This window comes from Dermacentor andersoni, chromosome 1 (genome assembly GCF_023375885.2).
Source record: "Dermacentor andersoni chromosome 1, qqDerAnde1_hic_scaffold, whole genome shotgun sequence".
Taxonomy (NCBI): Eukaryota; Metazoa; Arthropoda; class Arachnida; order Ixodida; family Ixodidae; genus Dermacentor; species Dermacentor andersoni.
Genome location: NC_092814.1, coordinates 294,300,120 through 294,312,989, shown reverse-complemented (window position 1 = coordinate 294,312,989; position 12,870 = coordinate 294,300,120). Strand labels below are relative to the sequence as shown.

The following is a 12,870-nucleotide window of genomic DNA, read 5'->3' as shown; positions in this document are numbered from 1 at the left end:
CCTTTTCAGTGGAGACCTTCCCGCTTCCCTTCACAATGAACTTCTCCGCCGATTGTATTTATTTATTTTTATTTATTTATTTGTGCATACTGCAGCCAAACGTTTGGCTATAGCAGAAGTAGGAAGACAGCAAAGAATTTTACACATACATTACAACTATTAAATAGCAGTAATAAATTCACCTAAATGGCATTCACGTACATTCCCAGGCAAAGCATTCCAGCACTGAATCGCATGAGGGAAACAACTGTACAAAAACAAGTCCGAACGAGAACTATACGGAACTATATTTAGAGCATGATATCGAGAAATATTTGAGGGGGCTGGAAATGAAATATAATCCTGAGAAGAACAACGTGATGAATTGACATAATTGTGCAAAAACTTAACACAATCAAAGTGGTGACGTTTCTGGTGTGATTACATTCAGATTAGAAAGGTCGGAAGAGGGTGGAAAAATATATATCACAATGACAATAGATAAACCCATACTCACGGGCAACTTTCTGTGGCTATGAAGGGAAACCTACAGAGGCAAAGCAAGAACAAGTGAGAGCACTTCTGAAAAGAGTCCTGCATTTTAATCCACATTAGTTTAAGCTGGGGAAGACAAAACATAAACACCTTATCAGTAAAATTTAAGTAAGACAGAACACACAGCTGGGTGTAAAGGTTTGTTTATTTTGCGGCTGTTTCCTTCCGCGGCTGGAGAAACGTGAAACTGTCGCACGTGGAGGCTGCCTCGATTTAACATCTGTTCCGAGCAACCAAAAGCACCGTCAAACACTGCCAGACTACTTGGCGCGGTAACATACGTGCAGCAGCTACGCGCACATACCTTTCCCTTCATAGCCACAGAAAGTTGTCCGCGAGTACAACAGCTTCTTTTCTGTACCGAGTCTAACCACTTGACATCCTTTTATGGGGATTCCATGTGATAGAGGCGTACTCCAATATCGGACATATTTGGGTTATATAGGTTAACAGTCTAGTGTGTTTCGGTGCGGAACGGAGCGTGTGCTGCAAATAACCAAGGCGTCAATGGGGTTTTTTGCATGTTAGTTCAATATACGAGGACCAAGACATATGCAAAAAAATAACTCCCAAATATTTATATTGATTAACTCTGTTTAGGGTTTGGTTGTTAAAAGAGTATGTGAAATGAGACACAGAACGCCGCCTTGAAAATGATAAAAGGACAGTTCTGCGGAAGTTGATGGTCTTCTCCCATTGTTTGCACCAGCGGCAATACTTTTCAATAAAGTGTTAAGAGCGACATGATCAGATTGACATTTAATGGCACGATATATGAGACAACCATTGGCACTTAAGCAAATTTTTGAGGAAATAATAGAAGGGAGGTCATTTATATAAAGTAAGAACAGGAGAGGGTCAAGCACAGAGCCTTGTGGTACACCTGAAGATACACCTACTGTCGGGGATTTACTAGAGTTAAAAAGTACATACTGTGACCGTTTGGAGAGAAACCTAGATAACCAGTTTACAATATTATAGTTATTTAACATACTTCGAAGTTGCATTGGCTATATGCAGAAGGTTACTTAAGGCCGTCGTGACCCCCATGTTAACTAGAACCGCTCGAGGTGGATCAAGTCACGCCCATCTACCAATGAAGTAAATACATTTCTTCTCGTTTTCATCATCATGATGCTCGCCTTTGTCGTGGTCTCCAGATTCCTATGGTGAAACACATCCCATCTGGTCCAGATTGTATCAATATTGATTTGGCCATAATAAACTGAATGATTTGTGTACCTGTAACTTCTTGCATATTAGGGTACACCACTGCTCCATGCACAGCTGGACTATAATCACTGAAGACATGGGTTATTGTACACACATGCTAATCCTTCAGCAGACAATGAAAGTACAGGGTCATGAATATTTGGTTGCGAGTGTTCAAAAAAACATTCTGCACTCACCGCAGCACTGTTCTTGGTCAAGTTTTACAGAACGATCGTATTTTCTTGTCTACTTCGTTTCGTATAGCACTTGGCACGATTAGTCGCCTGTTTTTTTAAGACAAAAATGAGAAATTGTTTTCGCCTATGGGAAAAATGCCATCTGAAAAGCCGGCCCTGGCACAGACTTGTGTCGCCGCCTGCTGGCAGCAGCAGGAAGGAGCTGCTGTCTCGTAAGCAGCCGATTTCAAGACGCCATTTCATCTGCGAAGCAGTTCCTTCCTGCTGCTGCCGGCAGGTGGCGACATAAATAAGTCTGTGCCAGGGCCGGCTTTCGAGACGCCATTTTACCCATAGACGAACACAGTTTCTCATTTTTGTTTTAAAAAGCAGGCTACTAATCGTGCCAAGTGTTATACTAAACAAAATAGACAAGAAAATATGATCGTTCTGCAAAATTTGAGCAAGAACGGTGCAGCAGTGAGTGCAAAATCTTTTTTTGAACATGCGCAACCAAATATTTAGGATCCTGTACAATGGCAGAGCAAATTTACATATACAATGAAGTCCATTTGTACATACGTCATCCACCCTCTGAGCAAATAAATTGGCAAATTTTCATCCCACTTATACTTTTGCATACACAGCTTTTGCATTAGCAACTTGAACATCAGTGTAGAAGGTGCTAACAGGCCACACAGATCATACTCCAACAAGCACTCCAGCACCTTTGCAACAGATGGTAGTGTGTTCGTTTTAAGGTCATAAGACCGAAAATGCTTCTTTCCCGGTTACAACATCCAATGTTACTTTGTTGCTCTTGAAGTTCTTTTTTAGAGAGGAACTACGAGTTGTCGGGCACATCACAGCATCTTGCAGAATGCCGTAACAGCCTTCCGCAAGTTGTCGAGACTCTTCTTTATTATCTATGTTAATTGCCATGTTGTCCACATAAAAATTATCTTTCAGCCAGTATTAGTCCCCATCCAAGTTAGGTCAGAGGGCAAGCAAGTTTTACTTTCTCAGCTGGTGCTTCATACTGGCAAACATATGGGAAAATAGACAAAAAAACTCGAACTCTTATCTTTCAACGAATACAGCACACCAACATGACATCTTGGTTCACCCCGCTTTCTACTATACTTTCTTTGCTCGCTTCTTACCTTTCTCACACCCTCCCTCCCCTTTACTTCTGCACATAGCTGTTAATGCTAAATTTGCATGCACCATGCAAACAGATATGTGGCTGGTTGAATAGCTACGTTTTTCCACTGCAACGGAGCAGACAACACGGTCTCAGCGTTTTAGGCCAAACATAGATTGGAATCATTTTCCTTAAGGCAGGTCAAGCGCACAGTGAAACAGCCGGCGGAAAGAAGACACGCCGTCCGTGTCTTTGTGCGATGCCGTACCAACTAGCTCGGATCCAGACCCTTGTTCACTGTATAGATTGGAAATTGCAGAGCTCACGACCGAGAAATTCGATCAAGATCGGGCTTGAGCGCGATCAAAAGTGCGCCATGTGACACCCGTATCAGATGCACATCTGATACGGGTGTCACACGGTGCCCGATCCTTGACTCCACTGCGCAAGCAGCACGAGGGAGCCAATCACAGTCGATAATTTCGATCCGGATCGGGCTTAATAGCGATCAAAAGTGGTCGTGTAACACCGGTATTAGAGTTCGGTGCATACCGAATATCTGGTCTAAAGTACTGATAACACTGCGGATGGTTTCAAGACATATGCGCGCGCGCGCGCGCGTGTGTGGTACACGAAGCCTGGGATACATGGAGCGGACTTTCACGGCGAACATCGCCCGGTACAAATAGACGCGGCGGGACGACGCTGATGGTTAGAACAAGTTCCTTTCCCGACAAACAATTCGCCCAAAAATAAAAACTATCAGTAACTTTGTGGTAACTCTTATACACCTAAAAACAAGATTACGCCGACTTAGTTTCTCAAAAGAAAGTACCATGTTTACAAATGACGATGTCAGCTAGGTCCCAACGGTTCGCCGGGAAAATGACATGCCTGTAAAACGACGTCGCGAACACGAAAGGAACATCTCACCAACGCTGGCTCCACACGTCAAGACGCCAAGTCAAGGTCACGCTTTCGTTTTCGCTAAGACCGCAGCACAGATATGTTCAGAAAATATCAAAAACTATCGTTACGTTTGACGGGCTGAATCGGCGCTCCCTTGAACGCGAAATAGGCTTCGAACGTTGCTCAGCGAAACCGCCACGCAGCACGTAACGCCCGCGTGGTCGGCACACTTGGGTAGTGATAACAGATAAAAGCTTAAGATGGAGAGTGCAGTTGAGGAGGTCACGCCAGTCGCGGGCACTTCGTCAAACCTGGTCAAACTCCTTAAACTGCTGTCACCAAAGGCTGCCGCGCTACGACTTGGCAAGCGCGTGCGTCGGCTCTGCGGCCGTCTGTCCGCATGACCACGGGAGGGTCAGTTGGAGAAAGAAAACTGAAAAAAAAAAAGGGAAAAGAACAAATGCGGATTCATGTATTTGAATATGGGCGGGAAGGGTATTTTTGCCCGTTTTGCCGAAGGCGGGCCTAAGCGCAGCTTGCGCGGCCGTGGATTGGCGATCGTCTGATCTGCCGCCTCCGCTCCGTGGCGTAAAAATTTTTGTAGGAAACTCTATGGCGTAAACGGCGGATCGCGCGGCGGTTATGAAACGCCGACTCGTGATTTGTTGTCATGCAGGAAGCCAATGTTCTTGTGGGTGGCCGTGCTGGCCACCAAAACACTTTAATTATGCGTTGGATTGGTTCTAACCATCGCGTTCGCTCGCGGTGAACTGTTTGAGACTTAAAAAAAAAAAAAAAAAAAAAGACGCTCATATTATATACATTTAAACATATGTGAATTCTTGCGTTATATACGTCACACTTGCATAAAACACAAATGTAGCGACGCTAAAGGTGGAAGTCTTCCGAGAAAAGTTTAAGTTGAAACAAATCACACAATATGTATATGTTTCACTCAAGACATACAAATGAGACACTCAAAACTACACATAGCTGCTGCAGTTAATATTCAACGTATATATGCCAGCACCCTCAAGAAACATTGAAGTACTCTCATTACTGCATGCTGGACAGCTTTTGATGGCCTTGGGCCGCACACCTTGGAAAGTGAAAAAGGCTATTGTGAATCAAGTAAATGGAGTTCTTGTTCAAGGCACTGTCAATGTGTAATGAACTTGGGACAGTCGAGTAATCAGCATGTCGAAGAGGACACATGCTCAATTCGGAAGAATATGTGCATGGTGTAAGCAGTTCTAAGGTGCAGACAATGCAAGATGTGGTTGATGGGTCATGAAAGCTGAGGATCAAGCTGCTACTCAAGACATGGGTCAACTTCTTTTTGCTTTCTCTCTGAACCAACACACAGTTGTCTCTTGAGGCATCATGAGATGTGCAGTGTGTCAGGTTGGCGCATGGAAATAAAGTGAGTTTCCAAACTGCCGAAGCACTTTTGCTAATGCCATTCGCCATTTAATTTCCTCAGGTTCCAAAGTGACTTGGAATGCACTGGAGTACCATTGTTTTAACCCTGTAGCTTCAGCAAGTTCTTTCAAGAGTGTGTAGGTCACAGGTGCATCTGTTTATCCTGGAGCGAGATCGTCAATACCAAGGAGTCGCCAAGGGATCAATCTGTGACGACGACTCATTTTTGTTCGGTTCTTCCATAGCTTGACAAAGCTGATGGTCATTAAAATGGCTACAAGTTTCAATGGTGACGATAGGTATATGTTCCAGCGAGCATGCACATTCTTCTTGAAACTCTGGCATGACAATTACGTTGCTTTCTATGGTGAAGGAGAATCACATGAAGTTTTGGCACCTGTCAAGTAGGTGATGCGAGGCCAACTCCATCTCTGCAATAGCAGGGACTTCATTTTTATTGCTAAGGCCTTCCATTGATGTTTCAGTTATTGGTAGTTCCAGAATCCAGGAAGGCTAGCTCAAATCTGGATGCCAGAAAGCAGACATTAGAAGCAGCAGAGCATACTGTCGGGGCACACCATGTGTATTTGTTTTGGGAGGACTCGTTCTTGAAATGAGCGGGGCTGAACAGTGATGGCCGATAGCGACTTCTCTACATAACAAATCACATTAAAGGGGGGTTCTTGTGCCTGTATGTGCTAGCGTCAATGAACTGGATTTTGCTTGTGGAACTCCTAGACACATGCACAAACTGTTTCTCTAGGCTAGTGGTCTGGCATAATGCAGCACCAACATTGCGAGCACATTAGCTCGCAGGGCCCAAATGCAATATATATATATATCATATCTTTTTGCTCACTACTGTATTTGTCTTGGGATGTAACAGCTAGGTTACTCTAACAATTCTTCCATGTGAATGCAAGGAAGACAAGGACAAAATGTTGTTTCATTTGTTTTTAATCATTACAGCACTCCTCCAGCCATGAACTCAATGAAAAATGCAACATTCTTTTTCATTACGTCTGCAAACCTATCTGCTCAGTTCTCTCATTTTCCAAAGCTGCCCACTCATGGTACACTTCAAAAAAAAAAAAAAAACAGAGAGAGAGAGAGAACAGTTGATACAAACATATAGCATCAAAGTGAACACATCAATCTTTGAAAATGGGATATGCAACAGACAGACTTGTGATCATGACAACATGTGCAAGTACACATTCCATTTTTGTCAAAAATTGCACACAACCTCTAGAAACAAATGAGAAATAGCAGGCATAGTGGTTACAGTTCTTTCTCATTCTATTTCTTTGTTTTGAAAGGAAAAAATAATGACACCTAATGCACGTGACCTCAGGCAGAATTCATTGCACATAGCTAAAATGCAAACATGCACTCCTGTGTCTGCCCTACTAGGAACAACAAAGTAAGAGCGCCTCACTTCTGACCGCAGTGTCGCTAAAGAAAAGTTTTGATTTTTAGACTGGACAGTTACTGGACAGTTGATGGGTGATGTAACAACCACACAAGACATCTCAAACTTACCAAGAAATGCTCAGACATGTTGCAACACTAAGAAACAGCAAGCTCTTGCATGCACATCATTGCTAAAAATGACTCAATCGCCCAATCATGTAAACACATAAAACCTAAAAGCACTTTCTCCCCCGAACGCTATTACATTACTGGTACAAAACATAAAAAAAAAGCCTAATATCAAGCCAAATAAAGAAACGGGTCTTATTAATTAAAGGATTTTATTCCGTTTATGGAAACAATATCCAGATATAGGTATATGTTATTATGCAGGCACACAGAACATTTGTGTTTTGATTGCACAATGCAAATTAGCAAAAATACAAGACTGATGTGTGCCTTTCTTTTTTTGATTTCACTGAGAAAACTGTCTTCAGACTAGTGGTCCAATCACCATGCAGCACTGGAGATGCAGCAGAACAAATAAACATCTAGTGATCTGTCACTATAGTTGAAGGGGAAATGGTGTCAAAGTACTTGAGAACATTATTACTTTTTTGCTCATTATGTACCTGCATGGGAGATACTAACATTGTGTCCTTTACTGAGAGCCGGTCAAAATTACAAGCTTGGCTTGTGCAAGCACAAGCTTTTTGTTCTTTCTATGCTCCTTGATCTATACATTTTAATGATGTACAAATATTGATGCCAGAAGGTGCCAAGGTAAAGCAGATGCCCATTTGTACCTCTTAATTTCAAGTAATAACATCATAAAGTCAGTCTCCTTCCCAAGAGTACATTAGTCTGTCAGCCCATGTTACCCATACTTTCTTATCAGAGGACAGAATTTTGTAAGCAAAATTTCCAGACAGCAAGCACATATCCTTGACATAAAATTTGCTGTCTACCGGTCAATGTCAACTGACTACTAGGTGAATTGCATCATTAATGTTAACTGTGTTTGAAAAGTGAAGAACTTATAGTCTACACATCAAATGTTTATTACCCCCCAAAATAAGCAGCTGTTTATCACACCCCTCTTGCAGACTGCTATTTTCTTGACACACCTGTCTAACTTGTTCAAAATGTCTCGATTGTGCGCCTATCGCAGCACCATGGTTACATGTAGCAGATGGTTAAATCATTAGTACTAACATACACATATTTGACACATACGCTACCAACACAGTGTACCAATCAGGAATTTAAAAATTAAAATTAAATTATGGGGTTTTACGTGCCAAAACCCCCTTTCTGATTATGAGGCACGCCGTAGGGGAGGACTCCGGAAATTTCGACTACCTGGGGTTCTTTAACGTGCACCTAAATCTAAGTACACGGGTGTTTTCGCATTTCGCCCCCATCGAAATGCAGCTGCCGTGGCCGGGATTCGATCCCGCAACCTCGTGCTCAGCAGCCCAACACCATAGCCACTGAGCAACCACGGCGGGTACCAATCAGGAATTTGTTGCTCAACTAACAAACAGGAATGAAACATAATTTCATGATTTCATTGTGATATGTTCAAGCTACAATGGCGCACATGGTCATTAGCTCAGTTTGTTTTTTTAAACACAGTATGGTATCAAAGGGTGCAAGGCCCTGTCACATGGCACCTACATTTCATAGGCATGCTCAATAAAATGCCACTCGGCAACACTCATTAACACATAAATTAAAAGCTTGTAAACATACCACTAAAATGAATGAGTGTAATAGCTAGAAAAAGAAAATTGACAAAGAATAGAAAGCACTGTGACACAGCTTACTACCCACACTGATCCTTGAAAATACAAAATCAATGACATAAACTGTCACAAGTCAAGAAAAATATATATATTTTTGGTACAAGAATGCAGCCTTCTCCAAGTTTACCTTTCTCTGAGCATGAACTTGCAAACGTCTCTCGCCTCACAGCTGAGATCAAAAACAGGTGAAGGTGACTGTTTACAATGAGGTTGGCAAGGAAAAAATGATTCTGTTCCAGACAGTTTTAACACTATGCTGACTCTTGACGCGCTGAAACGAGACTGGAGAGTTGAAAGAAAACTGCACAATTATAGTGGAGAGCCTTCACAGTGACAAGGATATAATATGTACATGGCCCCGCTAACACTTTCTTTTCGTCTCAAGGTGTGGGGAAGGGAAAGAATACTGCATCTGTGTAGTATGAAACAAAACCCCCTCCCCCCAATGTTGGCACATATCGTTACGCTTCTCTCTCCGGCATAGCATATGAGTAAACAAGACAGGCAGAAGGCGCAATGTTGATCACTGTACAGGCGGGAGTATATCCAGCTCCCTGCGTCCTGTCCGTCTCGTGTAGGAGCTATTTACAAGGAAGGGGAGAGGAATTCACATTGGAACGTCTCTCTCTACAGCAGGCCACAGGAGAGGCAGCAGGTGGTACAGCAAACACAGCCCAACAGCAAGCAGCTACCACTACAGGGTAAGACAGCATCCTGCTGCTAGCAGTTCTCTCAAGGTGATGACACAGTTTCTTGAGGTTGGATGCTATCAATTAAAATGCACAGCCATTAGAATTCTTGATCCCTTGTCCCTTCACAGTGTCACCTTCCTCCCTTTGTTCCTTTGCACCGCCCATGTATGACACCGAGCTTGTAGGGCCGCCCCATTTCCTTTCCAATAACACATACAACACCCGTAAAAGCATTCCTCACATGTCCAGTAGTGCAAGGCGAGATTTAAATGTGAGCCATTAGCTGCCCACTGCTCATATGGGCACATCCATGCCTCTTTTTTTTTTTTTTTTGGTAACAGTACAAACCATATAAATACACTTTACATGATGTCACAAATAGCCCATGTACAAATGGGTGAATCATGGTTGTTTCGTGTACAAGGCACAGCTGTTTATATTTGGGAGGACTTCGAACAATTTTGATATCAAACACTTCACAGGGAAACCTAGAAATGCCCGATGACCATTTGATACGAAACATTTATTTTTTTGACCAAGACAACTTGCTTGATATCAATTTTAGTAAGACTTGAAGAAAGAGCTTCCAAATTGAGCAACAAATATGTGGATATAATGTTTCTTTCTTCTATTTGCTGAATCGAGATTTAAAAAAGAAAGGAGCCCTTGTAGGACATGATTCTCGACACTGTAATTGAAAATGGTTCCAGTGGTAGCACAAAGCTTTACCATTAACATGAATGTAGGCTAAAGCTTAGCTTATCACACACCAGTCAACTTCTATATAGTACTTAATCTCAGTGGGACCAAGAAGTCTGACGAAATAATAAATATGAACATACTAAAAGAAATATGAGAAAATGCATAGTTGTTGGTCAGGCCTTGTTACATGATGAAGTTAAGTTAAAATTTAACAGGAGTCTATCACGTATTGTTAACAACTAAAGTTTACTAAACATGACAGCCGTGAAAAAAAAGGTATCCTTGTGGCTAATGCACGCCTTCTGAAGTTGAAAAACACCGTATATGCTTTTGTGTGCAAGCACCACACTGTACTTTTTCAATTCACAGCCTGTGTGGCACAGGTGAATGAAATTTAACATTTTTAGGCAACTCCCATTTTTTGGAAAACTTTTGCAATTGGGTACACAGTTTTTCACATAGTTCCCTCATCAAGTAATAGCTCAAACCCTGCTGTCGAGCAGTGTGACTGGAATCTGGGAAGTTAATATATAGCAGCCAAGACAGCAAGTAGCCACTGATACAGGCAAAATCCCCATTCAACAATGTAGCAGCTCAAGAAAAAAAATTTTCTAGCAGGAGACTCATAGCCAAATGTTATTGGTGACCACCAGCAGCTATAATTTCAACAGCACACAAATACTTGTTTCCTCACTCATCAGAAGCTTTAGCTCAGACTCTTGCTATCATAGAAATGATAGTTTCTGTCAAATGTCAAGGCAACAAAAAGGTGCTATTCATCAGCTTTATGTCCCCATGCCTTCATGATCACCGTAGCCACTTGCTACCTCTTCCGAAGACTGCTCACTGCGTATCTCCTCAAGCAAGTCCCACAGAGGGCACACAAGGGTGCCTTTCATGTGCCATCTTAATCTTGTACAGTGCATTTATACGATTCCACAGTCAAAGGGAAAGGACCCTTCATAAGCTGCCCTCACGGCACTACTTTTGCAGAAATGTGGGCCACTGAAGCAGCTTCCTGGTCATGATGACATAAAGCCGCACAGTGAACAAGTAAGGATCATGAATCGGGTTCAAGTCAGTGAGGGCAGAGACATCACAAGGCCAATGGCAAGTGTCTATGTACCAATGCACCTTCGCAGCACAAGATTTCATTCCTACTGCTATGGTGACTGCAAGCTAAGCAACTTGTGAGCTCTTGGGTGTACACCCAAGGTGGACACAACCTGTGGTCAACGGGTATCTCAGTCATCGGGAACTAAGCACTGTTCAGTTGCAGACACCCATCTCCAAGGCTCGCATTACACCAGCCAGTGCACTGTCTGCAAATGCTCTCAAAGAGTCTGCGAGGAGTGGAAAAGGAGTCCGGTGCACATGTGCAAGTAGGGAGCCACCCAGCTGGTGCACTGTCCTCGGGGCACAACACAAGGCCCCACTGGCAACTCTTGCTACGTGACAGTCAGTAGGGGCAAGGAAGATGGGGTGGTTGAGGAATCTGTGGATGGAGGCGTCAGTATGTCAACAGGGTCATCGGGCTCCCTCTTGACGAGTGGTTGGCCAGTCAGGTGGTGCACACTGAGAGGGTGGTGCTTGTTGAGGCTGTAGCAGTCGGCACGTCGCACAGGTGGCCCTGGGCTTGGCTCGGGGGTTCCCAGGCTGGTGCAGGGGCTGCCCGTGCTTGTTGTGGTGGTGGTATCACCACCCCCATGGCTTGTGTGCGACTCGGGCGTTGGTGCCTCCACCGAACCTATGTTGTCTTCACTCTCATTTGCATTGCCATCAAGCCCTTCTTGGTACCTGATGCATTTCTTCTTTCGGCTGGGCAGACACAAACACAAAGCTCTCATTTTAAGGACAACTGCACAGGTATGGACATACACCAACTGCCAAAATCAGAGAAATAAGCAACTCTGGTTCAATTAAAAAAGGAAGAAAAGAAAGAGAGAACAAGAAAGGTGGTACATACACTTATCTTTACAAGAGAATATGGAAAGCATTAAGGCAAAGGGTACTGTCACTTTAGTTTAGCCTGCATAGTCCCAAATTATGTCGTACTGCTGAGAAAATTTCTTGTTTACAAATATTTATGCAACAAGGGTGAGGAAAGTGGAGAAAAAGGAAGCTGTATGTAATGAATGTTGTGCTACTTCTGTCACCCATACTCAGCAATGTATGTGTCTTGTCAACATGATGCATGCATTAAACCCGAAAGTTGTTTTCGGGCATGCTTTTACACCCTATCTTGAGTGGTGTCACATTTTGTAGAGGATGTCATTATAAGCAGCAGCATTTTACTTGGCTTCCTTTAATGAAATGAGTTGGATTCTAGAGATCAATGGCATTACTATGCAAATGACCAATACATGGCACATTCCAAACCACATTACATTTTGTTGTGAAGTACTCTTCATAAAAATAACGATGTAGCATATATACACAACAGCCTCAACTATGGTCCTGTTTTTAAATCTTTAACATGGTTGCAATCAGGCACGTATCCAGGATTTTTTTTAGGGAGGGGGGCCAACCCAAGGTAACTCTTTCTATGCAAATGAGGGGGAGGGGAAGTAGCTTTACTAGTACAAATGTGAATCATGCCCACTATTCGCCACGAAGACGCGTAAACCTGCAAAAGAGAATTGAAATAAGGTGTACCTCACAGGTACACCTGTGAGATACACCTCTCCTTTACTTGGCAAACAAGGAACCACATCAATTGCAGTCGCGCATGACAGAAGCGCAGGAAGAACGCCGCCAAGAACAAGTAAACAAGCGAAAGTATAAAATAAAGATTTCTAGTAGCATTTGTTGATTTAGCGCTGGAAGAATTATAGAGAAATATATATGACTGCGGAACA

At 42.9% G+C, this 12,870-nt stretch overlaps 2 protein-coding genes and 1 long non-coding RNA gene across 12 annotated transcripts in view; 1 reads left to right on the top strand and 2 right to left on the bottom strand.

Moving 5' to 3' along the window:
* Positions 1-5,095, bottom strand: part of LOC126548353 (mitochondrial amidoxime-reducing component 1-like) — a 54,525-nt gene extending 49,430 nt beyond the window's left edge. For 2 of the 7 annotated variants that reach the window (XM_055063295.2, XM_055063298.2), the window contains exon 1: positions 4,000-5,058. The gene's annotated coding sequence lies outside the window, so the exon portion shown is untranslated. Of the gene's footprint in view, positions 1-1,943; positions 2,018-3,999 lie in introns of those variants that run through there. The other 5 variants (XM_055063297.2, XM_055063290.2, XM_055063292.2 and 2 more) reach the window with 5 other exon arrangements.
* LOC129380961 (uncharacterized) lies at positions 2,087-9,520 on the top strand. The gene is made up of 2 exons (XR_008609197.2): positions 2,087-4,035; positions 9,252-9,520. It is a non-coding gene; the product is annotated as an uncharacterized lncRNA (long non-coding RNA).
* Positions 6,339-12,870, bottom strand: part of pan (transcription factor pangolin) — a 222,987-nt gene continuing 216,455 nt past the window's right edge. For 3 of the 4 annotated variants that reach the window (XM_050196805.2, XM_050196806.2, XM_050196807.2), the window contains one exon: positions 6,339-11,830. In XM_050196805.2, the coding sequence (XP_050052762.1) occupies positions 11,461-11,830 (370 nt within the window). In that variant the 3' untranslated portion in view covers positions 6,339-11,460. The remainder of the gene's footprint in view (positions 11,831-12,870) is intronic. The other variant, XM_055063289.1, reaches the window with a different exon arrangement.